The sequence below is a fragment of the Leuresthes tenuis genome, unplaced genomic scaffold (genome assembly GCF_036924035.1).
Source record: "Leuresthes tenuis unplaced genomic scaffold, fLeuTen1.0.hap1 SCAF_16, whole genome shotgun sequence".
Lineage (NCBI taxonomy): Eukaryota > Metazoa > Chordata > Actinopteri > Atheriniformes > Atherinopsidae > Leuresthes > Leuresthes tenuis.
In genome coordinates, this window is record NW_027325370.1 from 89,715 (window position 1) to 115,370 (window position 25,656).

The 25,656-nt window shown below is 49.6% G+C and overlaps 1 protein-coding gene across 1 annotated transcript; it reads left to right on the forward strand.

The window, feature by feature from the left end:
* Window positions 1-1,310: 1,310 nt before the first annotated feature.
* abcd1 (ATP-binding cassette, sub-family D (ALD), member 1) lies at window positions 1,311-25,146 on the forward strand. The gene is made up of 18 exons (XM_072366667.1): window positions 1,311-1,395; window positions 4,618-4,887; window positions 4,957-5,057; window positions 5,770-5,927; window positions 11,372-11,559; window positions 11,697-11,871; window positions 11,946-12,136; window positions 12,944-13,124; window positions 13,209-13,351; window positions 13,426-13,591; window positions 13,739-13,833; window positions 21,262-21,407; window positions 21,484-21,629; window positions 21,716-21,800; window positions 22,810-22,935; window positions 23,208-23,295; window positions 24,598-24,726; window positions 25,105-25,146. Exons 2-17 carry the CDS (start codon window positions 4,759-4,761, stop codon window positions 24,712-24,714), a joined length of 2,235 nt encoding a protein of 744 aa, XP_072222768.1. The 5' UTR covers window positions 1,311-1,395; window positions 4,618-4,758; the 3' UTR covers window positions 24,715-24,726; window positions 25,105-25,146.
* The last annotated feature ends 510 nt before the right edge of the window (window positions 25,147-25,656 follow it).

Below are 25,656 nucleotides of genomic sequence, written 5' to 3' on the forward strand. Positions count from 1 at the left end.
CTGACAGAATGGGCCGTAGAGCTGCAGAACCTGAACATAACGGGTCTGCATTTACTCAGAGAAATGAGGGAAAAACAGAAACTTGGAGAAAAGGATAAAATATAATGAATCAGTCTCACAATGTTAATCAGTAGCTTTACAGGAAAAACATCCAGGTGTGTAACAGAGCTGCTGCTGAACTGAAGGCTGTTACAGCAGCTACAGATCGGGAAGAGCTGCTGCTTATTGTTTCACCGTTTAAAGGTGGAACGTGGAAGCTTTAAAAAAGCTGTGATGTCACAGCAGCTTTCATCCTGAACAGGGCTCAGAGCAGCTGTGATGTCACAGCAGAAGCTGTGATGTCACAGGGCTCAGAGCAGCTGTGATGTCACAGCAGAAGCTGTGATGTCACAGGGCTCAGAGCAGCTGTGATGTCAGGAGATGTCCCGTTTGAAGCAGAAGAGGAAGAAAGTAGGAGGGAGTTTAAAGGCTGTTTGAAGGTAAAACCTCCTTTTGAATATAGAATTTAGTCAATGTCGAGCTTTCAGTTTTAATTTGGCGGTTCAGGTTCTGATTTTCATCATTTGATGGTTCTATTACAGTCTGAGTTGATTTATAGTTTTGATTTGTACAAACTGCGTTGTGTGTGTGTTGGAACATCATTTCTTAACATCTGAAAGTACATGTGAAGCCAGCTCTATCAAAGTATAAAAAGGTCAAAGGTCATTCTGTCTTTTATCTCAAACCCAATATATTTGAGCTCTGATTTGGAGGTGAGGGTTCTGCCATAAAAGCTAAATAATACACAGCTGATGAATTAAAATATTATTACTGTACTATTAGCTGCTGCTGCTCACAGTTCAAGAAGTTTTTCAGTCCAACTTTTAGTTCTCAAACAGCAACAGAGCAGCCCAACAGGAAGTACTTATTGGTCAGATTTTCAAAATATAAGCCCCCTGATCTCAATAGGAAGTTACCAGAATTATTTTAAATGTGCTAAACTATTCAAATAAAAGCTCATAGATGATCAGATGATAAGTTCAGGAACTCTGAGGTATGGAGGTTTTAAAACTGTCCCATGACTAAGTTATTTTATGTATTTTTTATTTAGATAAAGTGTATGTTTGCGGGTTAGGGTTGTTGGTTACTGGCAGCCTTCAGGTAGTATTTTATTTACAGCAGTTGCTGCTCAGACTGATGAGCAGGAGGAACACGAACCCGTTCAAACTGCGCGGTCCTGTTAAAGCGACCTCATGGGTCCGTTATGTAACTGGATGTCCCCACAAAAGCTGTAAAGCAGGCGGAGGGGGAGGTGGTGTGGAAGCGTGTTCGGACGCGGCCCGACCTTCAGGTGCACTGGCTGAACTTTGGGTTGGTTCCTCTGACACTCACTACCTGGACGGGTTGGACGATGAGGTAAGGTTCGGTCAGCAGGCGGTTCTGGGGTAGAGCAGCGGCCCCGGAGGTTCCGGTTAAAGCGGAAACTTTTAGCCTTTTTATGTTGACACCAGAGAAAAGACAAAGTTCCTGTTAGCCGTTAGCTTCCGTTAGCACCGCAGCTTGGTCCGACTCAGAGTTCCGGTCCGGCTCGGTGTCAGCTCTGTGGGACGACACCACGGTCTGTGGTTCTGGTAGAGTTCGGTGAGCGGCTGTTAACAGCCTGCTGTTTCCGGGCCAGTGATGAGATACCGAACTTGAGCAGAACTCAACAGGTCACCGAGAGTCCACCACGACTCTTCCCGTGTTAAGCACCCAGAACCCGGAGCTGGACCGGTTCTGCCGGTAATGAGTGTGTCATTACGACTGTAACAAAGTGCGGAGTCCAGTAGAGGCGGGGCCGAAAAGTTCGGCTGATTCACACACACGCTCAAAACTTTTCATCGTGCTCGGAACCGGGCCGCGGGTGGACGGATTCTCCCACTTTTTCAGGTAGAGTAACCAACAGCACGATGACGTCACCAGCAGCTGTTCCCCGAACCCGACCCGCAGTTCTAATTCTTTAAAGGAATAATGTTCAAATGACCCGAAAGTGCCGCTGATGACCCGGATGAGAAGCCGGTACAGGGTCATCTGGGTCACTCTGTTCTGATGTCAGTATAACTGGCCCCCTGGTTTGGGCCGGTTAGGTTGGCTGCTGATGATGCACAGAACCTCTCCTCATCACTACACTGTGTGAGCCTGGGTCCTTCTGGTCCATCTCACCAGAACTCTCTGTCTCCTCATCTCAGTCCAGTTCACCTCAGACCCGCTACAGATGGTTCTTGGTCAGGTTACAGTGCGTTTACCTCCTGTGGGGTGGTTCTGATCCTGTTTCCACAGAGATTCTTCATGTTTAGTTTTGTGTTTGGACTCATTTTGACCAGCTGGCAGAATGCAGAGGTCAGTTTATTGGTCTGGTTGGGTCAGAACCTCTCCTGAGAAACATCAGGTGGTTAAAGTCAGAGGGAGGAAAGCTGCTTCAGGACTCAGGAAAAGATGAGCAGCTGTGATCTGAAACTCCAGATGTTGAATAAATGTTCTCCAGAACCAGCTGCAGATGCTTCATCTGATGGATCTGACCCTGTGGTTCCAGGAAGGTTCTGAACACGCTGTGGACCGGGCCCTGAAGCTTCTGAACGCGCTGTTGGACCTGCCAGATGTGTTAACTCTGATCAGAGTGAAGCTGGCTGATGACGTCATAATGATGGAGTTGAACTGCAGGCGGTTGCAGCAGCACCCTGTGGTCATGGCTGGTATTACACCTGATTCCTCATTAAAGCAGCTGCTTCCTGTCCCTGTTTCTGACTCAGCTTCCTGACGTCTTAATGAAACATTTCGGTCCCAGAGACACAGAACAGCTGCTTCCAGACTCTGTTCACAGCAGCTGGTTGAGCAGGGATCCTCTGCTCTTCATCAGGGTCTTCATCAGGGTCTTCATCGGGGTCTTCATAGGGGTCTTCCTCAGGGTCTTCATCAGGTCTTCATCAGGGTCTTCATCGGGGTCTTCCTCAGGTCTTCATCAGGTCTTCATCAGGGTCTTCATTGGGGTCTTCATCGGGGTCTTCATCAGGGTCTTCCTCAGGTCTTCATCAGGGTCTTCATCGGGGTCTTCCTCAGGTCTTCATCGGGGTCTTCATCGGGGTCTTCCTCAGGTCTTCATCGGGGTCTTCCTCAGGGTCTTCATCGGGGTCTTCATCGGGGTCTTCCTCAGGGTCTTCATCAGGGTCTTCATTGGGGTCTTCATCGGGGTCTTCATCAGGGTCTTCCTCAGGTCTTCATCAGGGTCTTCATCGGGGTCTTCATCGGGGTCTTCCTCAGGGTCTTCCTCGGGGTCTTCATCGGGGTCTTCCTCAGGGTCTTCATCGGGGTCTTCCTCAGGGTCTTCATCAGGGTCTTCCTCTGGGTCTTCATCGGGGTCTTCATTGGGGTCTTCATCGGGGTCTTCCTCGGGGTCTTCATAGGGGTCTTCATCAGGGTCTTCATAGGGGTCTTCATAGGGGTCTTCATCGGGGTCTTCATCATGGTCTTCATCGGGGTCTTCATCGGGGTCTTCATAGGGGTCTTCATCGGGGTCTTCATCATGGTCTTCCTCAGGGTCTTCCTCGGGGTCTTCCTAGGGGTCTTCATCGGGGTCTTCATCGGGGTCTTCATAGGGGTCTTCATCGGGGTCTTCCTAGGGGTCTTCATAGGGGTCTTCATCAGGGTCTTCATCAGGGTCTTCATAGGGGTCTTCATAGGGGTCTTCATCGGGGTCTTCATCATGGTCTTCCTCGGGGTCCTCATCGGGGTCTTCCTAGGGGTCTTCATCGGGGTCTTCATCAGGGTCTTCATAGGGGTCTTCATCGGGGTCTTCATAGGGGTCTTCATAGGGGTCTTCATCGGGGTCTTCATCATGGTCTTCCTCGGGGTCTTCATCGGGGTCTTCCTAGGGGTCTTCATCGGGGTCTTCATCGGGGTCTTCATCAGGGTCTTCATAGGGGTCTTCATAGGGGTCTTCATCGGGGTCTTCATCATGGTCTTCCTCGGGGTCTTCATCGGGGTCTTCATCAGGGTCTTCATAGGGGTCTTCATCGGGGTCTTCCTCGGGGTCTTCATCAGGGTCTTCCTCGGGGTCTTCATCAGGGTCTTCATAGGGGTCTTCATCGGGGTCTTCCTAGGGGTCTTCATCGGGGTCTTCCTCGGGGTCTTCCTCGGGGTCTTCATCATGGTCTTCCTCCTCTCAGGTCACATGGACACAGATTCACTCAGTAAACCTCGAAGCAGGTTTCAGATTTTAGTTTTATTCTCAGATTCTGAGATTTCCCTCATGTGCAGTCGGTCCGCAGGCAGCTGGTTCTGACCTGTGTTTTTGGACCAGTCTCAGTCATGTGATGACCCGGTCCGGGTTGATAAAACACCCCAGACGGGTCAGCAGGTCAGGACCAGTCCACAGAAACTCTGGACTTCACTGTAAGGATGGAGGCTGATGGTTCTGCTCAGGTGGTTCTGTGAGGTAACAGAACCCTGCAGGTCAGAGTTGTTCTGTTGGAGGTTATCACAGAAGAAATTGATTGGTCGTCTTTTAAAAAAAAGATTAAGCTCGGGGTCAAAGATCTTTCACATGATCAACCTGATTGATCAATAGTCACTGGAATCAATCTGTTTTTCACCTTTGTGCAGGTGGTGCCGCAGATCTGAGATCAGCATGTTTCCTTGACGATGAAACCGACCGCTCTGAAACAGGTGCAGTTTGGACTCCGGCTGTGACGCGCGTCTGTTTCTCGCTCTGATTGGTTGGTCACCTGTTGGCTACCTGTCACCATGCAGCTGACCTATGAGAAGCTGCCAGCTCAACTGAGGCGGAGCTCTAGACTCAGGAAGCTCACCGCCATCCTGCTCGCTGCCTATGCCGTCAAAAAGCTGTCTCCATATGTGTGGAGGAGACTACAGGTGAGACATATCTGCACACAGGTGAAGAACGCACACGGCAGGTAACTGAGGATGTGTTTGTTTGTTCAGAGGGGAGCGCATGGCCAGATGGGCGGAGCTAAAATACCGGTGAGCACACTCAACAGTGTGAATGATGCTGAAGAAAAGAAGAAGAAGAAGAGGGACTCCAGGTGAGTGTGTTTCTGTGTGAGACACCTGCTCACCTGTTCACATGTTCACATGTTCACCTGTTCACATGTTCACCTGCTCACCTGTTCACCTGTTCACCTGCTCACCTGTTCACCTGTTCACATGTTCACCTGCTCACCTGTTCACCTGTTCACATGTTCACCTGCTCACCTGTTCACCTGTTCACATGTTCACCTGCTCACCTGTTCACCTGTTCACATGTTCACCTGCTCACCTGTTCACCTGCTCACCTGCTCACCTGTTCACCTGCTCACCTGTTCACCTGCTCACATGTTCACCTGTTCACATGTTCACCTGCTCACCTGTTCACCTGCTCACATGTTCACCTGTTCACATGTTCACCTGCTCACCTGTTCACATGTTCACATGTTCACCTGTTCACATGTTCACCTGCTCACCTGTTCACCTGCTCACATGTTGGCCTGTTCACATGTTCACCTGTTCACCTGCTCACCTGTTCACCTGCTCACATTTTCACCTGTTCACCTGCTCACCTGTTCACATGTTCACCTGTTCACATGTTCACCTGCTCACATGCTCACCTGTTCACCTGCTCACATTTTCACCTGTTCACCTGCTCACCTGTTCACCTGCTCACCTGCTCACCTGTTCACCTGTTCACCTGCTCACCTGTTCACCTGCTCACCTGTTCACCTGTTCACATGTTCACCTGTGTTTTTTAATCGTCCTCAGGTCTCCATCAGTGAACAGAGACTTTGCTGTCAGACTGTCTCACCTGTTGAAGCTGCTGTTTCCACGGTTACTGTGTAAAGAGTTCGGTCTACTCACCCTGCACTCTATCACCCTGATGTCCAGAACCTTCCTGTCCATCTACGTCGCCTCTCTTGACGGTACGAACCTCTTTCTACTTGTCTACACCTGTCTACACCTGTCTACACCTCTTTTTTACCTGTCTGCACCTGTCTCTACCTGTCTACACCTCTTTTTACCTGTCTGCACCTGTCTCTATCTGTCTACACCTCTTTTTTACCTGTCTGCACCTGTCTCTACCTGTCTACACCTCTTTTTTACCTGTCTGCACCTGTCTCTACCTGTCTACACCTCTTTTTTACCTGTCTGCACCTGTCTCTACCTGTCTACACCTCTTTTTTACCTGTCTGCACCTGTCTCTACCTGTCTACACCTCTTTTTACCTGTCTGCACCTGTCTCTACCTGTCTACACCTCTTTTTACCTGTCTGCACCTGTCTCTACCTGTCTACACCTCTTTTTACCCATCTCTACCTGTCTACACCTCTTTTTACCTGTCTCTACCTGTCTCTACCCGTCTACACCTCTTTTTACCTGTCTGCACCTGTCTCTACCTGTCTACACCTCTTTTTTACCTGTCTGCACCTGTCTCTACCTGTCTACACCTCTTTTTTACCTGTCTCTACCTGTCTCTACCTGTCTACACCTCTTTTTACCTGTCTGCACCTGTCTCTACCTGTCTACACCTCTTTTTTACCTGTCTGCACCTGTCTCTACCTGTCTACACCTCTTTTTACCCGTCTCTACCTGTCTACACCTCTTTTTACCTGTCTGCACCTGTCTCTACCTGTCTACACCTCTTTTTACCTGTCTCTACCTGTCTCTACCTGTCTACACCTCTTTTTACCTGTCTGCACCTGTCTCTACCTGTCTACACCTCTTTTTACCTGTCTGCACCTGTCTCTACCTGTCTACACCTCTTTTTACCCGTCTCTACCTGTCTACACCTCTTTTTACCCGTCTGCACCTGTCGCTACCTGTCTACACCTCTTTCTACCTGTCTACACCTCTTTTTACCCGTCTCTACCTGTCTACACGTCTTTTTTACCTGTCTCTACCTGTCTCTACCCGTCTACACCTCTTTTTTACCTGTCTGCACCTGTCTCTACCTGTCTACACCTCTTTTTTACCTGTCTGCACCTGTCTCTACCTGTCTACACCTCTTTTTTACCTGTCTGCACCTGTCTCTACCTGTCTACACCTCTTTTTACCTGTCTGCACCTGTCTCTACCTGTCTACACCTCTTTTTACCTGTCTGCACCTGTCTCTACCTGTCTACACCTCTTTTTACCTGTCTGCACCTGTCTCTACCTGTCTACACCTCTTTTTACCTGTCTGCACCTGTCTCTACCTGTCTACACCTCTTTTTACCCATCTCTACCTGTCTACACCTCTTTTTACCTGTCTCTACCTGTCTCTACCCGTCTACACCTCTTTTTACCTGTCTGCACCTGTCTCTACCTGTCTACACCTCTTTTTTACCTGTCTGCACCTGTCTCTACCTGTCTACACCTCTTTTTACCTGTCTCTACCTGTCTCTACCTGTCTACACCTCTTTTTACCTGTCTGCACCTGTCTCTACCTGTCTACACCTCTTTTTTACCTGTCTGCACCTGTCTCTACCTGTCTACACCTCTTTTTACCCGTCTCTACCTGTCTACACCTCTTTTTACCTGTCTGCACCTGTCTCTACCTGTCTACACCTCTTTTTACCTGTCTCTACCTGTCTCTACCTGTCTACACCTCTTTTTACCTGTCTGCACCTGTCTCTACCTGTCTACACCTCTTTTTACCCGTCTCTACCTGTCTACACCTCTTTTTACCCGTCTGCACCTGTCGCTACCTGTCTACACCTCTTTCTACCTGTCTACACCTCTTTTTACCCGTCTCTACCTGTCTACACCTCTTTTTTACCTGTCTCTACCTGTCTCTACCCGTCTACACCTCTTTTTTACCTGTCTGCACCTGTCTCTACCTGTCTACACCTCTTTTTTACCTGTCTGCACCTGTCTCTACCTGTCTACACCTCTTTTTTACCTGTCTGCACCTGTCTCTACCTGTCTACACCTCTTTTTACCTGTCTGCACCTGTCTCTACCTGTCTACACCTCTTTTTACCTGTCTGCACCTGTCTCTACCTGTCTACACCTCTTTTTACCCATCTCTACCTGTCTACACCTCTTTTTACCTGTCTCTACCTGTCTCTACCCGTCTACACCTCTTTTTACCTGTCTGCACCTGTCTCTACCTGTCTACACCTCTTTTTTACCTGTCTGCACCTGTCTCTACCTGTCTACACCTCTTTTTACCTGTCTCTACCTGTCTACACCTCTTTTTACCTGTCTGCACCTGTCTCTACCTGTCTACACCTCTTTTTACCTGTCTCTACCTGTCTACACCTCTTTTTACCTGTCTGCACCTGTCTCTACCTGTCTACACCTCTTTTTTACCTGTCTGCACCTGTCTCTACCTGTCTACACCTCTTTTTACCCATCTCTACCTGTCTACACCTTTTTACCCGTCTCTACCTGTCTACACCTCTTTTTACCTGTCTCTACCTGTCTACACCTCTTTTTACCTGTCTGCACCTGTCTCTACCTGTCTACACCTCTTTTTACCTGTCTCTACCTGTCTCTACCTGTCTACACCTCTTTTTACCTGTCTGCACCTGTCTCTACCTGTCTACACCTCTTTTTACCCGTCTCTACCTGTCTACACCTCTTTTTACCCGTCTGCACCTGTCGCTACCTGTCTACACCTCTTTCTACCTGTCTACACCTCTTTTTACCCGTCTCTACCTGTCTACACCTCTTTTTTACCTGTCTCTACCCGTCTCTACCCGTCTCTACCTGTCTACACCTCTTTTTTACCTGTCTCTACCCGTCTCTACCCGTCTCTACCTGTCTCTACCCGTCTCTACCCGTCTCTACCCGTCTCTACCTGTCTCTACCCGTCTCTACCCGTCTCTACCTGTCTACACCTCTTTTTTACCTGTCTACACCTCTTTTTTACCTGTCTCTACCCGTCTCTACCTGTCTCTACCTGTCTCTACCCGTCTCTACCTGTCTCTACCCGTCTCTACCTGTCTACACCTCTTTTTTACCTGTCTCTACCTGTCTACACCTCTTTTTACCTGTCTCTACCCGTCTCTACCTGTCTCTACCCGTCTCTACCCGTCTCTACCTGTCTACACCTCTTTCTACCCGTCTCTACCTGTCTCTACCCGTCTCTACCTGTCTACACCTCTTTTTTACCTGTCTCTACCTGTCTACACCTCTTTTTACCTGTCTCTACCCGTCTCTACCCGTCTCTACCCGTCTCTACCTGTCTCTACCCGTCTCTACCTGTCTACACCTCTTTCTACCCGTCTCTACCTGTCTCTACCCGTCTCTACCTGTCTCTACCCGTCTCTACCTGTCTCTACCCGTCTCTACCTGTCTCTACCCGTCTCTACCTGTCTCTACCCGTCTCTACCTGTCTACACCTCTTTCTACCCGTCTCTACCTGTCTCTACCCGTCTCTACCCGTCTCTACCTGTCTACACCTCTTTTTACCTGTCTCTACCCGTCTCTACCTGTCTCTACCTGTCTCTACCCGTCTCTACCTGTCTCTACCCGTCTCTACCTGTCTACACCTCTTTTTTACCTGTCTCTACCTGTCTACACCTCTTTTTACCTGTCTCTACCCGTCTCTACCTGTCTCTACCCGTCTCTACCCGTCTCTACCTGTCTACACCTCTTTCTACCCGTCTCTACCTGTCTCTACCCGTCTCTACCCGTCTCTACCTGTCTACACCTCTTTTTTACCTGTCTCTACCCGTCTCTACCTGTCTCTACCTGTCTACACCTCTTTCTACCCGTCTCTACCTGTCTCTACCCGTCTCTACCTGTCTCTACCTGTCTCTACCCGTCTCTACCTGTCTCTACCCGTCTCTACCCGTCTCTACCCGTCTCTACCTGTCTCTACCCGTCTCTACCCGTCTCTACCTGTCTACACCTCTTTTTACCTGTCTCTACCCGTCTCTACCCGTCTCTACCTGTCTCTACCCGTCTCTACCCGTCTCTACCTGTCTACACCTCTTTCTACCCGTCTCTACCTGTCTCTACCCGTCTCTACCTGTCTACACCTCTTTCTACCTGTCTACACCTCTTTCTACCTGTCTACACCTCTTTCTACCCGTCTCTACCTGTCTCTACCCGTCTCTACCTGTCTACACCTCTTTTTACCTGTCTACACCTCTTTCTACCTGTCTACACCTCTTTCTACCTGTCTACACCTCTTTCTACCTGTCTACACCTCTTTCTACCTGTCTACACCTCTTTTTACCCGTCTCTACCTGTCTCTACCCGTCTCTACCCGTCTCTACCCGTCTCTACCTGTCTACACCTCTTTCTACCTGTCTACACCTCTTTCTACCTGTCTACACCTCTTTCTACCCGTCTCTACCTGTCTCTACCCGTCTCTACCTGTCTACACCTCTTTCTACCTGTCTACACCTCTTTCTACCTGTCTACACCTCTTTTTACCCGTCTCTACCTGTCTCTACCCGTCTCTACCCGTCTCTACCCGTCTCTACCCGTCTCTACCTGTCTACACCTCTTTCTACCTGTCTACACCTCTTTCTACCTGTCTACACCTCTTTCTACCCGTCTCTACCTGTCTCTACCCGTCTCTACCTGTCTACACCTCTTTCTACCTGTCTACACCTCTTTCTACCTGTCTACACCTCTTTTTACCTGTCTACACCTCTTTTTACCTGTCTCTACCCGTCTCTACCCGTCTCTACCCGTCTCTACCTGTCTACACCTCTTTCTACCTGTCTACACCTCTTTCTACCTGTCTACACCTCTTTCTACCCGTCTCTACCTGTCTCTACCCGTCTCTACCTGTCTACACCTCTTTCTACCTGTCTACACCTCTTTCTACCTGTCTACACCTCTTTCTACCTGTCTACACCTCTTTTTACCCGTCTCTACCCGTCTCTACCCGTCTCTACCCGTCTCTACCCGTCTCTACCCGTCTCTACCTGTCTACACCTCTTTCTACCTGTCTACACCTCTTTCTACCTGTCTACACCTCTTTCTACCCGTCTCTACCTGTCTCTACCCGTCTCTACCTGTCTACACCTCTTTCTACCTGTCTACACCTCTTTCTACCTGTCTACACCTCTTTCTACCTGTCTACACCTCTTTCTACCTGTCTACACCTCTTTCTACCTGTCTACACCTCTTTTTACCCGTCTCTACCTGTCTCTACCCGTCTCTACCCGTCTCTACCCGTCTCTACCCGTCTCTACCCGTCTCTACCTGTCTACACCTCTTTCTACCTGTCTACACCTCTTTCTACCTGTCTACACCTCTTTCTACCCGTCTCTACCTGTCTCTACCCGTCTCTACCTGTCTACACCTCTTTCTACCTGTCTACACCTCTTTTTACCTGTCTACACCTCTTTTTACCTGTCTCTACCCGTCTCTACCTGTCTGCACCTAATATATTTGACAGTAATCAGTGGTATTGATCTCTCAGGTGTGATAGTCAGGTGCATTGTGCAGAAGGATCCTCGAGCTTTCATGTTGCAGCTCTCCAAGTGGCTTCTTGTTGCAGTTCCTGCAACTTTTATCAACAGTGCCATCAGATTCCTGGAAGGTCAGCTTTCCCTCAGCTTCAGGAGCCGATTGGTCAACCATGCCTACCAACTGTACTTCACCAACCAGGTGAGACTCTCTCACAGGTGAGGCAGCTGTGTCTGACTGTCCAACTGTTTCGATCAGGACACACAACCCCCTGCATATTCATTCACCTGTGCCCCACCTGAGGATCTCTAAGTCAGGTTTCCTCTCTCCGTCCACAGACTTATTACGGCGTCAGCAACATGGACGGCCGTCTGTCCAATCCCGATCAGTCTCTGACTGAGGACATCGTCATGTTTTCGGCGTCCGTTGCACACCTGTACTCCAACCTGACGAAGCCCATTCTGGACGTGGTGGTCACCTGTTACACGCTGCTGCGCACCGCCCAGGCTAAAGGTACACGGCTACCATGCCTCTCAGTGAAGGTCAAAGTGGTTTCATTGGTCGGTCTGAACATCTTCCTCCCAAAGGAGCCGATACCACGTGGCCCGCCGCCATTGCCGGCCTGGTGGTGGCGCTTACCGCTAAAGTCCTGCGCTCCTGCTCACCTCACTTCGGGAGGCTGGTGGCCGAGGAGGCGAGGAGGAAGGGAGACCTGCGCTACATGCACTCGCGAATCATCACCAACTCTGAGGAGATCGCCTTCTATGGCGGACACAAGGTGAGCCTCAGATGGTCCGTTTTATCAGGTGGAGACTAACCTGTCTGACATGTCGAGGTGCGTTTGATTCGCAGGTGGAGACTAACCTGTCTGACATGTCGGGGTGCGTTTGATTCGCAGGCAGAGACTAACCTGTCTGACATGTCGGGGTGCGTTTGATTCGCAGGTGGAGACTAACCTGTCTGACATGTCGAGGTGCGTTTGATTCGCAGGTGGAGACTAACCTGTCTGACATGTTGGGGTGCGTTTGATTCGCAGGCAGAGACTAACCTGTCTGACATGTCGGGGTGCGTTTGATTCGCAGGTGGAGACTAACCTGTCTGACATGTCGAGGTGCGTTTTATCAGGTGGAGACTAACCTGTCTGACATGTCGAGGTGCGTTTGATTCGCAGGTGGAGACTAACCTGTCTGACATGTCGGGGTGCGTTTGATTCGCAGGCAGAGACTAACCTGTCTGACATGTCGAGGTGCGTTTGATTCGCAGGCAGAGACTAACCTGTCTGACATGTCGGGGTGCGTTTGTATCGCAGGTGGAGACTAACCTGTCTGACATGTTGGGGTGCGTTTGATTCGCAGGTGGAGACTAACCTGTCTGACATGTCGGGGTGCGTTTGATTTGCAGGTGGAGACTAACCTGTCTGACATGTCGGGGTGCGTTTGATTCGCAGGTGGAGACTAACCTGTCTGACATGTCGGGGTGCGTTTGATTTGCTGGTGGAGACTAACCTGTCTGACATGTCGGGGTGCGTTTGATTCGCAGGTGGAGACTAACCTGTCTGACATGTCGGGGTGCGTTTGATTCGCAGGTGGAGATGGCCCAGCTGCAGAGGAGCTACTCGGCGCTGTCCTCTCAGATCAATCTGATCCTGCTGAAGCGTCTCTGGTACATCATGCTGGAACAGTTCCTCATGAAGTACGTGTGGAGCGCCTCTGGGCTGGTGATGGTCGCCGTGCCCATCATCACGGCCACAGGATATTCCAAATATGGTAAATGCTCTGTTTGTAACGTACAAACTGTCAGACCTGTGGCCATCCGACCGTGTAACCTCTGGTGACCTCTGATGTGTGCAGACTCTGAGGAGGTGAAGCAGGCGGCGATGGTGATGAAGGAGGAGGAGCTTGTGAGCGAGCGAACGCAGGCGTTCACTACAGCCAGGAACCTCCTGAATGCTGCTGCTGACGCTGTGGAGAGAATCATGAGCTCCTACAAGGAAGTCAGTAAGCCACCCCCTCTTCTGCGGGTTACTGAGCCGCCGCCAGGTGACATAACGCTGATCTGACCCTGCAGGTAACGGAGCTGGCGGGCTACACCTCTCGGGTCTCTGAGATGTTCGACGTGTTTGAGGACGTGAATCAAGGAATCTACCGTCGTTCTGCAGAGAGAGAAGAAGAGTCATCAGGAGCGGCAGTGATCCAGCACGGGCAGAGAGTCTGCGGCCCGCTGGACATCAGAGGTGAGTTCTGCTGCTGGTTCTGTTCCCCCCCACCTCTGTAACACTGCTCTTTGTGACAGAACCAAACAACGTCTGATTCGGCCGAATGCAGCCTCGCCTTCAATCCCACATCAAACAGGAAGCTGGTGTTTTTCATGGTGTCTGCAGGTCATGTGATCAGTGTGGAGAAGGGGATTCGCTGTGAGAACTTACCAATCATCACACCTACGGGAGACGTGGTGGTGTCCAGCCTCAACATCCAGGTAACGCTCTTCTGTTTGGGCTGATCCGGTTTGAACTTCCTGAACCTGGAGGCGTTCGGTTCTTTGAAAATATGAATAAAACACGTTCTGCAGAAAGATGTTAACCAGCAGCTGTTTCCTCTGACGTGTTCCGCTGTTTTTATCATGACTCAGTTAAAGATGGATGTTAACTACAACATGTTCTGACCCAGAATCAGCAGCCAGTGGCGAACTGTGAATAAGTCGGATAGTGTCTGAAACACAGCCTCAGTGTCTGTGAAGGTCAGAGGTCACAGCTCATTAGCATCTGAAACAGACAGTTCTTCTTCTGTTAAAGACTCAGAATCAGGGGCAGAAGAATGTTGATGGAAACAGAACCTTCTCTCTGTGCTCCATCTCCCCTCTGATTGGTTTCAGGGAACCGACCGGATGCTTTTAGACTGTCAACATGTTCCAGAACCAGGTCACATGTTGCAGAACCAGGTCACATGTTGCAGAACCAGGTCACCTGTTGCAGAACCAGGGAACATGTTGCAGAACCAGGTCACATGTTGCAGAACCAGGTCACCTGTTGCAGAACCAGGTCACCTGTTGCAGAACCAGGAAACATGTTGCAGAACCAGGAAACATGTTGCAGAACCAGGTCACATGTTGCAGAACCAGGGAACATGTTGCAGAACCAGGGAACATGTTGCAGAACCAGGGAACATGTTGCAGAACCAGGTCACATGTTGCAGAACCAGGTCACCTGTTGCAGAACCAGGGAACATGTTGCAGAACCAGGGAACATGTTGCAGAACCAGGTCACATGTTGCAGAACCAGGTCACCTGTTGCAGAACCAGGTCACATGTTGCAGAACCAGGGAACATGTTCCAGAACCAGGAAACATGTTGCAGAACCAGGTCACATGTTGCAGAACCAGGTCACCTGTTGCAGAACCAGGTCACATGTTGCAGAACCAGGTCACATGTTGCAGAACCAGGGAACATGTTCCAGAACCAGGTCACATGTTCCAGAACCAGGTCACATGTTGCAGAACCAGGGAACATGTTCCAGAACCAGGAAACATGTTGCAGAACCAGGTCACATGTTGCAGAACCAGGTCACCTGTTGCAGAACCAGGGAACATGTTGCAGAACCAGGTCACATGTTGCAGAACCAGGTCACATGTTGCAGAACCAGGGAACATGTTGCAGAACCAGGTCACATGTTGCAGAACCAGGTCACATGTTGCAGAACCAGGTCACATGTTGCAGAACCAGGTCACATGTTGCAGAACCAGGTCACATGTTCCAGAACCAGGGAACATGTTGCAGAACCAGGTCACATGTTCCAGAACCAGGTCACATGTTGCAGAACCAGGGAACATGTTGCAGAACCAGGGAACATGTTGCAGAACCAGGTCACATGTTCCAGAACCAGGGAACATGTTGCAGAACCAGGGAACATGTTCCAGAACCAGGGAACATGTTGCAGAACCAGGTCACATGTTCCAGAACCAGGTCACATGTTCCAGAACCAGGTCACATGTTGCAGAACCAGGGAACATGTTGCAGAACCAGGTCACATGTTCCAGAACCAGGGAACATGTTCCAGAACCAGGGAACATGTTGCAGAACCAGGTCACATGTTCCAGAACCAGGGAACATGTTGCAGAACCAGGGAACATGTTCCAGAACCAGGGAACATGTTGCAGAACCAGGTCACATGTTCCAGAACCAGGTCACATGTTCCAGAACCAGGTCACATGTTGCAGAACCAGGGAACATGTTGCAGAACCAGGTCACATGTTCCAGAACCAGGGAACATGTTCCAGAACCAGGGAACATGTTGCAGAACCAGGGAACATGTTCCAGAACCAGGTCACATATTGCAGAACCAGGTCACATGTTGCAGAACCAGGTCACATGTTGCAGAACCAGGTCACATGTTCCAGAACCAGGTCACATGTTGCAGAACCAGGGAACATGTTGCAGAACCAGGGAACATGTTCCAGAACCAGGGAACATGTTGCAGAACCAGGTCACATGTTGCAGAACCAGGGAACATGTTCCAGAACCAGGTCACATGTTGCAGAACCAGGTCACATGTTGCAGAACCAGGGAACATGTTCCAGAACCAGGGAACATGTTGCAGAACCAGGGAACATGTTCCAGAACCAGGGAACATGTTGCAGAACCAGGTCACATGTTGCAGAACCAGGTCACATGTTCCAGAACCAGGGAACATGTTGCAGAACCAGGGAACATGTTCCAGAACCAGGGAACATGTTGCAGAACCAGGGAACATGTTGCAGAACCAGGTCACATGTTCCAGAACCAGGTCACATGTTGCAGAACCAGGTCACATGTTCCAGAACCAGGTCACATGTTGCAGAACCAGGTCACATGTTGCAGAACCAGGGAACATGTTCCAGAACCAGGGAACATGTTGCAGAACCAGGGAACATGTTGCAGAACCAGGGAACATGTTCCAGAACCAGGGAACATGTTGCAGAACCAGGTCACATGTTCCAGAACCAGGGAACATGTTGCAGAACCAGGGAACATGTTCCAGAACCAGGGAACATGTTGCAGAACCAGGGAACATGTTGCAGAACCAGGTCACATGTTCCAGAACCAGGGAACATGTTGCAGAACCAGGTCACATGTTGCAGAACCAGGTCACATGTTGCAGAACCAGGTCACATGTTCCAGAACCAGGTCACATGTTCCAGAACCAGGTCACATGTTGCAGAACCAGGGAACATGTTGCAGAACCAGGTCACATGTTCCAGAACCAGGGAACATGTTGCAGAACCAGGTCACATGTTGCAGAACCAGGTCACATGTTGCAGAACCAGGGAACATGTTCCAGAACCAGGTCACATGTTCCAGAACCAGGTCACATGTTGCAGAACCAGGGAACATGTTGCAGAACCAGGTCACATGTTCCAGAACCAGGGAACATGTTGCAGAACCAGGTCACATGTTGCAGAACCAGGTCACATGTTGCAGAACCAGGTCACATGTTGCAGAACCAGGTCACCTGTTGCAGAACCAGGGAACATGTTGCAGAACCAGGAAACATGTTGCAGAACCAGGTCACATGTTGCAGAACCAGGTCACATGTTGCAGAACCAGGTCACATGTTGCAGAACCAGGTCACATGTTGCAGAACCAGGTCACATGTTCCAGAACCAGGTCACATGTTGCAGAACCAGGGAACATGTTGCAGAACCAGGTCACATGTTGCAGAACCAGGGAACATGTTGCAGAACCAGGGAACATGTTGCAGAACCAGGTCACATGTTGCAGAACCAGGTCACATGTTGCAGAACCAGGGAACATGTTGCAGAACCAGGTCACATGTTCCAGAACCAGGGAACATGTTCCAGAATTAGGGAACATGTTGCAGAACCAGGTCACATGTTCCAGAACCAGGTCACATGTTGCAGAACCAGGTCACATGTTGCAGAACCAGGTCACATGTTGCAGAACCAGGGAACATGTTGCAGAACCAGGTCACATGTTCCAGAACCAGGTCACATGTTGCAGAACCAGGTCACATGTTGCAGAACCAGGTCACATGTTGCAGAACCAGGTCACATGTTCCAGAACCAGGGAACATGTTCCAGAACCAGGGAACATGTTGCAGAACCAGGTCACATGTTCCAGAACCAGGTCACATGTTGCAGAACCAGGGAACATGTTCCAGAACCAGGTCACATGTTCCAGAACCAGGTCACATGTTGCAGAACCAGGGAACATGTTCCAGAACCAGGTCACATGTTGCAGAACCAGGTCACATGTTCCAGAACCAGGTCACATGTTGCAGAACCAGGGAACATGTTCCAGAACCAGGGAACATGTTGCAGAACCAGGTCACATGTTGCAGAACCAGGTCACATGTTGCAGAACCAGGGAACATGTTGCAGAACCAGGTCACCTGTTGCAGAACCAGGGAACATGTTGCAGAACCAGGTCACATGTTGCAGAACCAGGGAACATGTTGCAGAACCAGGTCACATGTTGCAGAACCAGGTCACATGTTCCAGAACCAGGGAACATGTTGCAGAACCAGGTCACATGTTGCAGAACCAGGGAACATGTTGCAGAACCAGGTCACATGTTCCAGAACCAGGGAACATGTTCCAGAACCAGGTCACATGTTGCAGAACCAGGTCACATGTTCCAGAACCAGGGAACATGTTGCAGAACCAGGTCACATGTTGCAGAACCAGGTCACATGTTGCAGAACCAGGGAACATGTTGCAGAACCAGGTCACATGTTGCAGAACCAGGTCACATGTTCCAGAACCAGGGAACATGTTGCAGAACCAGGTCACATGTTGCAGAACCAGGGAACATGTTGCAGAACCAGGTCACATGTTCCAGAACCAGGTCACATGTTGCAGAACCAGGGAACATGTTGCAGAACCAGGTCACATGTTGCAGAACCAGGGAACATGTTCCAGAACCAGGTCACATGTTGCAGAACCAGGTCACATGTTCCAGAACCAGGGAACATGTTGCAGAACCAGGTCACATGTTCCAGAACCAGGGAACATGTTGCAGAACCAGGTCACATGTTGCAGAACCAGGGAACATGTTGCAGAACCAGGTCACATGTTGCAGAACCAGGGAACATGTTGCAGAACCAGGTCACATGTTCCAGAACCAGGTCACATGTTGCAGAACCAGGTCACATGTTGCAGAACCAGGGAACATGTTGCAGAACCAGGTCACATGTTCCAGAACCAGGGAACATGTTGCAGAACCAGGGAACATGTTCCAGAACCAGGTCACATGTTGCAGAACCAGGGAACATGTTGCAGAACCAGGTCACATGTTGCAGAACCAGGTCACATGTTCCAGAACCAGGTCACATGTTGCAGAACCAGGTCACATGTTGCAGAACCAGGTCACATGTTGCAGAACCAGGTCACATGTTCCAGAACCAGGGAACATGTTCCAGAACCAGGTCACATGTTGCAGAACCAGGTCACATGTTGCAGAACCAGGGAACATGTTCCAGAACCAGGTCACATGTTCCAGAACCAGGGAACATGTTCCAGAACCAGGTCACATGTTGCAGAACCAGGTCACATGTTGCAGAACCAGGGAACATGTTCCAGAACCAGGTCACATGTTGCAGAACCAGGTCACATGTTGCAGAACCAGGGAACATGTTGCAGAACCAGGTCACATGTTGCAGAACCAGGTCACCTGTTGCAGAACCAGGGAACATGTTGCAGAACCAGGTCACATGTTGCAGAACCAGGTCACATGTTGCAGAACCAGGGAACATGTTGCAGAACCAGGTCACATGTTGCAGAACCAGGTCACATGTTCCAGAACCAGGGAACATGTTGCAGAACCAGGTCACATGTTCCAGAACCAGGGAACATGTTGCAGAACCAGGTCACATGTTGCAGAACCAGGGAACATGTTGCAGAACCAGGTCACATGTTGCAGAACCAGGTCACATGTTGCAGAACCAGGGAACATGTTGCAGAACCAGGTCACATGTTGCAGAACCAGGTCACATGTTCCAGAACCAGGTCACATGTTGCAGAACCAGGTCACATGTTGCAGAACCAGGTCACATGTTGCAGAACCAGGTCACATGTTCCAGAACCAGGGAACATGTTCCAGAACCAGGTCACATGTTGCAGAACCAGGGAACATGTTGCAGAACCAGGGAACATGTTCCAGAACCAGGTCACATGTTGCAGAACCAGGTCACATGTTGCAGAACCAGGTCACATGTTGCAGAACCAGGTCACATGTTCCAGAACCAGGGAACATGTTGCAGAACCAGGTCACCTGTTGCAGAACCAGGTCACCTGTTGCAGAACCAGGGAACATGTTGCAGAACCAGGTCACATGTTGCAGAACCAGGTCACATGTTGCAGAACCAGGGAACATGTTGCAGAACCAGGTCACATGTTGCAGAACCAGGTCACATGTTCCAGAACCAGGGAACATGTTGCAGAACCAGGTCACATGTTCCAGAACCAGGGAACATGTTGCAGAACCAGGTCACATGTTGCAGAACCAGGGAACATGTTGCAGAACCAGGTCACATGTTGCAGAACCAGGTCACATGTTGCAGAACCAGGGAACATGTTGCAGAACCAGGTCACATGTTGCAGAACCAGGGAACATGTTCCAGAACCAGGTCACATGTTGCAGAACCAGGGAACATGTTGCAGAACCAGGTCACATGTTGCAGAACCAGGTCACATGTTGCAGAACCAGGTCACATGTTCCAGAACCAGGTCACATGTTGCAGAACCAGGTCACATGTTGCAGAACCAGGTCACATGTTGCAGAACCAGGGAACATGTTGCAGAACCAGGTCACATGTTGCAGAACCAGGTCACATGTTCCAGAACCAGGGAACATGTTGCAGAACCAGGTCACATGTTGCAGAACCAGGTCACATGTTGCAGAACCAGGTCACCTGTTGCAGAACCAGGTCACCTGTTGCAGAACCAGGGAACATGTTGCAGAACCAGGTCACATGTTGCAGAACCAGGTCACATGTTGCAGAACCAGGGAACATGTTGCAGAACCAGGTCACATGTTGCAGAACCAGGTCACATGTTCCAGAACCAGGGAACATGTTGCAGAACCAGGTCACATGTTCCAGAACCAGGGAACATGTTGCAGAACCAGGTCACATGTTGCAGAACCAGGGAACATGTTGCAGAACCAGGTCACATGTTGCAGAACCAGGTCACATGTTGCAGAACCAGGGAACATGTTGCAGAACCAGGTCACATGTTGCAGAACCAGGGAACATGTTCCAGAACCAGGTCACATGTTGCAGAACCAGGGAACATGTTGCAGAACCAGGTCACATGTTGCAGAACCAGGTCACATGTTGCAGAACCAGGTCACATGTTCCAGAACCAGGTCACATGTTGCAGAACCAGGTCACATGTTGCAGAACCAGGTCACATGTTGCAGAACCAGGGAACATGTTGCAGAACCAGGTCACATGTTGCAGAACCAGGTCACATGTTCCAGAACCAGGGAACATGTTGCAGAACCAGGTCACATGTTGCAGAACCAGGTCACATGTTGCAGAACCAGGTCACATGTTGCAGAACCAGGGAACATGTTGCAGAACCAGGGAACATGTTCCAGAACCAGGTCACATGTTGCAGAACCAGGTCACATGTTGCAGAACCAGGGAACATGTTGCAGAACCAGGTCACATGTTCCAGAACCAGGGAACATGTTGCAGAACCAGGTCACATGTTCCAGAACCAGGTCACATGTTGCAGAACCAGGGAACATGTTGCAGAACCAGGTCACATGTTGCAGAACCAGGTCACATGTTCCAGAACCAGGTCACATGTTGCAGAACCAGGTCACATGTTCCAGAACCAGGTCACATGTTGCAGAACCAGGTCACATGTTGCAGAACCAGGTCACATGTTGCTGTTTGTGTCTCAGGTGGATGACGGCATGAACGTGTTGATCACAGGTCCAAACGGCTGTGGGAAGAGTTCCCTGTTCAGAATCCTCAGTGGACTCTGGCCCGTTTATGGAGGAGTCCTGTACCGTCCAGAACCAAAGCACATGTTCTACATTCCTCAGAGGTACCCTGAAACACTGCTGCTCCCACCTCTGTAACTGAATCAGAACCATACCTCAGCTCAGGTGTGTTTTCTGCAGGCCGTACATGTCGGAGGGGACCCTCAGAGACCAGGTAATCTACCCAGACTCCGCCGATGAGATGGTTCTGAAGGGGCTGACAGATTCTGTGCTGGAGCAGATCCTGCGCACCGTGCACCTGCTCTACATCCTGGACAGAGAAGGAGGTGAGTGTGAGGCCGTAAACGTGCACGTGTGGCCCTGACGGTACTGTAGTGTTGCCATAGTAACCCTGTCCGGCTGTGTGTCTCAGGCTGGGAGTCGGTCAGCGACTGGAAGGATGTTCTGTCGGGAGGAGAGAAGCAGAGGATGGGGATGGCTCGCATGTTCTACCACCGGTATCTGCTCATAGGAGGGTGTCCGGTTCAATTTCATTCAGTTTATTTGAATAGCGCCAAAACACATCTGATGTCATCTCAAGACACTTCAATAATACAGTCCAATTTAAGCCAATTAGAGTCCAAATAGTCAGAGGGAGTTGATTCATTAATGCTAACATGATCCTCCTGCTGCAGCCAGGTTTCTGTAAGACAAAATATATCAATATGATCACAGATCAAATCATTCACTAACAGAGACTTCAAAGGGAGAGATCTAATATTCAGCAAACCACATTTAATAGTTTGATGCTTTTGTTCAGTTAAAGTTTTTGTCATTATGGGGTCTGTGGGGGGGGGATGGATGCCGTCTCTCCTCATCAGACCAGGTTTTCTCCAGAAAGATTGCCAATTATCTATGTAGCCCACGTTGTTTGCTGGACACCATCTAGACAACCAGCGATTGAATGAGGACATGCGGCTGAACATGTCATCACTGGTCAGATTTGGCAGGGGTCCAGAGAAAACTACGGAGTCCGACATTGTTTTGGCAAAATTACACACCGATGCAACATTAATTTCGATTGGAAGTCATTACCGCCGACGTGAATAACTCTTTTACCGTATTTCCGTTTATCCTTAGCCAGCAGTTTTAAATAGGATTCTATGTCGCCCGCTCTGGCCCCTGGAATGCATTTGACTATGGTCGCTGGTGTCACTAATGCCACATTTCTGACTATAGAGCTGCCAATTACCAGGGATTTGTCCTCAGTGGGTGTGTCGCTGAGTGGGGAAAATCTATTTGAAACGTGGACAGGTTGATGGTGAACCACGGGCTTGACTTTAGGACTATGACTCCTCTTCCTGACAGTCACCCAGCCACTCTTAAGTCCCGGAGGTTCGGCTTTAGTCAGAAACATCAGTCCTTCCAGACTGGCTCCTCCTCCTAGATGACATCATAAAGGTTTTCCAGGCTGGTCTCTGATTGGTAATCAGGTTTATTCATTTCTGATGATCTGTCTCCCGGCAGCCCGCGGTACGCCCTCCTGGACGAGTGCACGAGCGCCGTCAGCATAGATGTGGAGGGAACCATCTTCCAGGCCGCAAAGGATGCTGGGATTGCTCTGCTGTCTATCACCCACAGACCCTCCCTGTGGTCAGTAAACACGTGTGTTCTGTCTTTCTGAGGATGAATCAATAAGTGATAAAATCAAATGTATTGATTACTCTAGTGTTTATAAGTCTTCGGGGGAGGAAACATGCAGCGTTTTATTCACACAGGTCAGTCCGTGAGGTCAAACATTTAACTGATGATGAAGAGGGTGTTTTGCTGTGAAATGATCATGTAACTGTGGCTCCGTCTGGGTCCTGCAGGGGGCAGCAGAGCCCCGAGCTGCTGTCAGCTTCTGATCCTCTTCTGTCTCACAGGAAGTACCACTCCCACCTGCTGCAGTTTGATGGAGAGGGAGGATGGAAGTTTGAACCCCTGGATGCCTCCACCCGTCTTTCCCTGCAGGTGTGTTTACCTGAGGCTCTGTGTGATGTCATGTTCAGCAGGTAAAGGAGATCAGGTGCGTTTGGTTCGCTCACCCTCAGTCTCAAACTGAAGGGTCACCTGTTCCCACCTGTTCTGACCTCAATGATCCACTTCGTATCAAACCAGCGATCCAAAACAAAAGAACTCTGATTCACTTTAGCTGAAATACCTCTGCAGAATCAGCGGTTACCATGGTAACCGCCAGCACCACCACTGCATGCCTACGGCACGTGAAAGGGTGGGGAGAGGGAGCAGCCAATCACCAGCCTGCTCTGGGTCATGTGACTGACAGTCAGCAGCTGCAGGTCATCATCAGCTCCAGAGTTCAGTTTTATTCAGCAGTTTTTATTGATCGACTGCTGGAACCATTTTGTGTTTCTGAAGAAAACTCCGAAGTGATTCCAGGCGATCACCTGGAATCACTTCGGACTGAAAGAGTTTATTTGTCACATGCAGTGAAATGTAACCCTGAGTCACTCCTTAGATGGTGCAAAAATAGGTTTTAACAATAAAAACAAGAAGTAAAAAGCTAGTTATTTAAAACATATCCTAAACAACGTAAGTCTGGTAGTATAGACATATAAATGGATATATATATAGATAAATAGATATATAAATGGATATATATATAGATAAATAGATATATAAATGGATATATATATAGATAAATAGATATATAGATATATAAATGGATATATATATAGATAAATAGATATATAGATATATAAATGGATATATAGATGGATATATATAGATAGTAGGTGAGAAGCAGCATAAGAATCGGGTCAAATCGGTAAAGTGAAGTTACATCGAGACACTAAAAGTTCAGGAACTTTACTCTGAGGGTAAAGCTCCTCCTGAGTCTCAGTTGTTGTTGTCAGGCTACAGAACCGTTGGTTTTAGCAGCTGAAATAGACTATTACTGGGGTGGGAAGTTTCTCTGGTGGTTCTGACGGTTCTCCGGCAGCACCTGCTCCCCTGAAGGGAGGGCAGATCACTCTCTGCAGGCTCTCTGGTCCTGAGGCTATTGATGCCAAACCATGATGCGATGCTCGTGGTCATTGTGCTCACTGTAGAGGTTTTTGAGGATCTCAGAAGAGACGTAAACTAACCTGATGAAGCTCTGAGGAATCAATGGTGAGGGAAGGGAGAACATCCCGTCCTGAGACAAACTTAAACAGCTGGCAGGTTTACAGAGACACCATCAGACAGGACGTTCAGCTGTAACAAGCAGAGCTGCTGTTGACGGAAAACATGCTGTTTGTACTGTGTTTGTCTCAGGAGGAGAAGCAGCGTCTGGAGAACCAGCTGTCAGGGATTCCCAAGATGCAACAGAGGCTGTTGGAGCTTCGCATTCTGCTGGGCGAGGCTGAGCGCAGCGAAGAAGAGGAAGACTGACCTGAATGAAATGTCCCCGCAAGGCAGAAAGTCCCCGCAAAGCAGAAGGTCCCCGCAAGGCAGAAGGTCCCCGCAAGGCAGAAGGTCCCCGCAAGGCAGAAGATCCCCGCAAGGCAGAAAGTCCCCGCAAAGCAGAATGTCCCCGCAAGGCAGAAGGTCCCCGCAAGGCAGAAGGTCCCCGCAAGGCAGAAGGTCCCCGCAAGGCAGAAGGTCCCCGCAAGGCAGAATGTCCCCGCAAGGCAGAATGTCCCCGCAAGGCAGAAGGTCCCCGCAAAGCAGAATGTCCCCGCAAGGCAGAATGTCCCCGCAAGGCAGAAAGTCCCCGCAAGGCAGCAGTTCCCCACAAAGCAGAATGTCCCCGCAAAGCAGAATGTCCCCGCAAGGCAGAAGGTCCCCGCAAGGCAGAAGGTCCCCACATTTCGATACGCAGACAGACGTGGACACGGACACACATTCAGGAGCGACTGAACCTTCTTGAAGTTTTATTAAACTTTTTTAAGTAGTCAGATCATACTAATTAGGAGAGTTCAGTCTTCTTACATGAGACCTTGGATTTTCTAACATTTTATTAACTAATCAATGTATTGATTAGAGGAATTACAGGCGGGTTCAGCAATCAGAGCGCTAAATGAGAACCCGGTCCAGGCAGCACGCAGCTGTGTTGGATTTACCTGCAGCACACCTGAGGCAGCATCTGGGCAGGGGGCCCCTCCTCACCTGTGGCTTCCTGCGCTGACTCCGCCTCCTTTACCTGGGAGTTCAGAGTTAGAACACCTGGTCTGAACATGATGGTTTAACAGCTGAGGATGCCGTGGACTCAGGGCAGTCACATGACTCACGTCAGCGGTCATGTGATCAATGCAGGTGTTTAATCATAGAAATCTTTACCTATTTGTAACGTCAGTGCAATCAAGAGTTCAGCTGATCGATAATCAATACGCT

Coding starts and splice junctions, on each gene's coding strand:
- abcd1 (XM_072366667.1), top strand. CDS start 4,759: ATGCAGCTGACCTATGAGAAGCTGCCAGCTCAACTGAGGCGGAGCTCT. Junction 21,630..21,715: donor CATCCTGGACAGAGAAGGAG/GTGAGTGTGAGG, acceptor TGTGTGTCTCAG/GCTGGGAGTCGGTCAGCGAC. Junction 21,801..22,809: donor GCTCGCATGTTCTACCACCG/GTATCTGCTCAT, acceptor GTCTCCCGGCAG/CCCGCGGTACGCCCTCCTGG.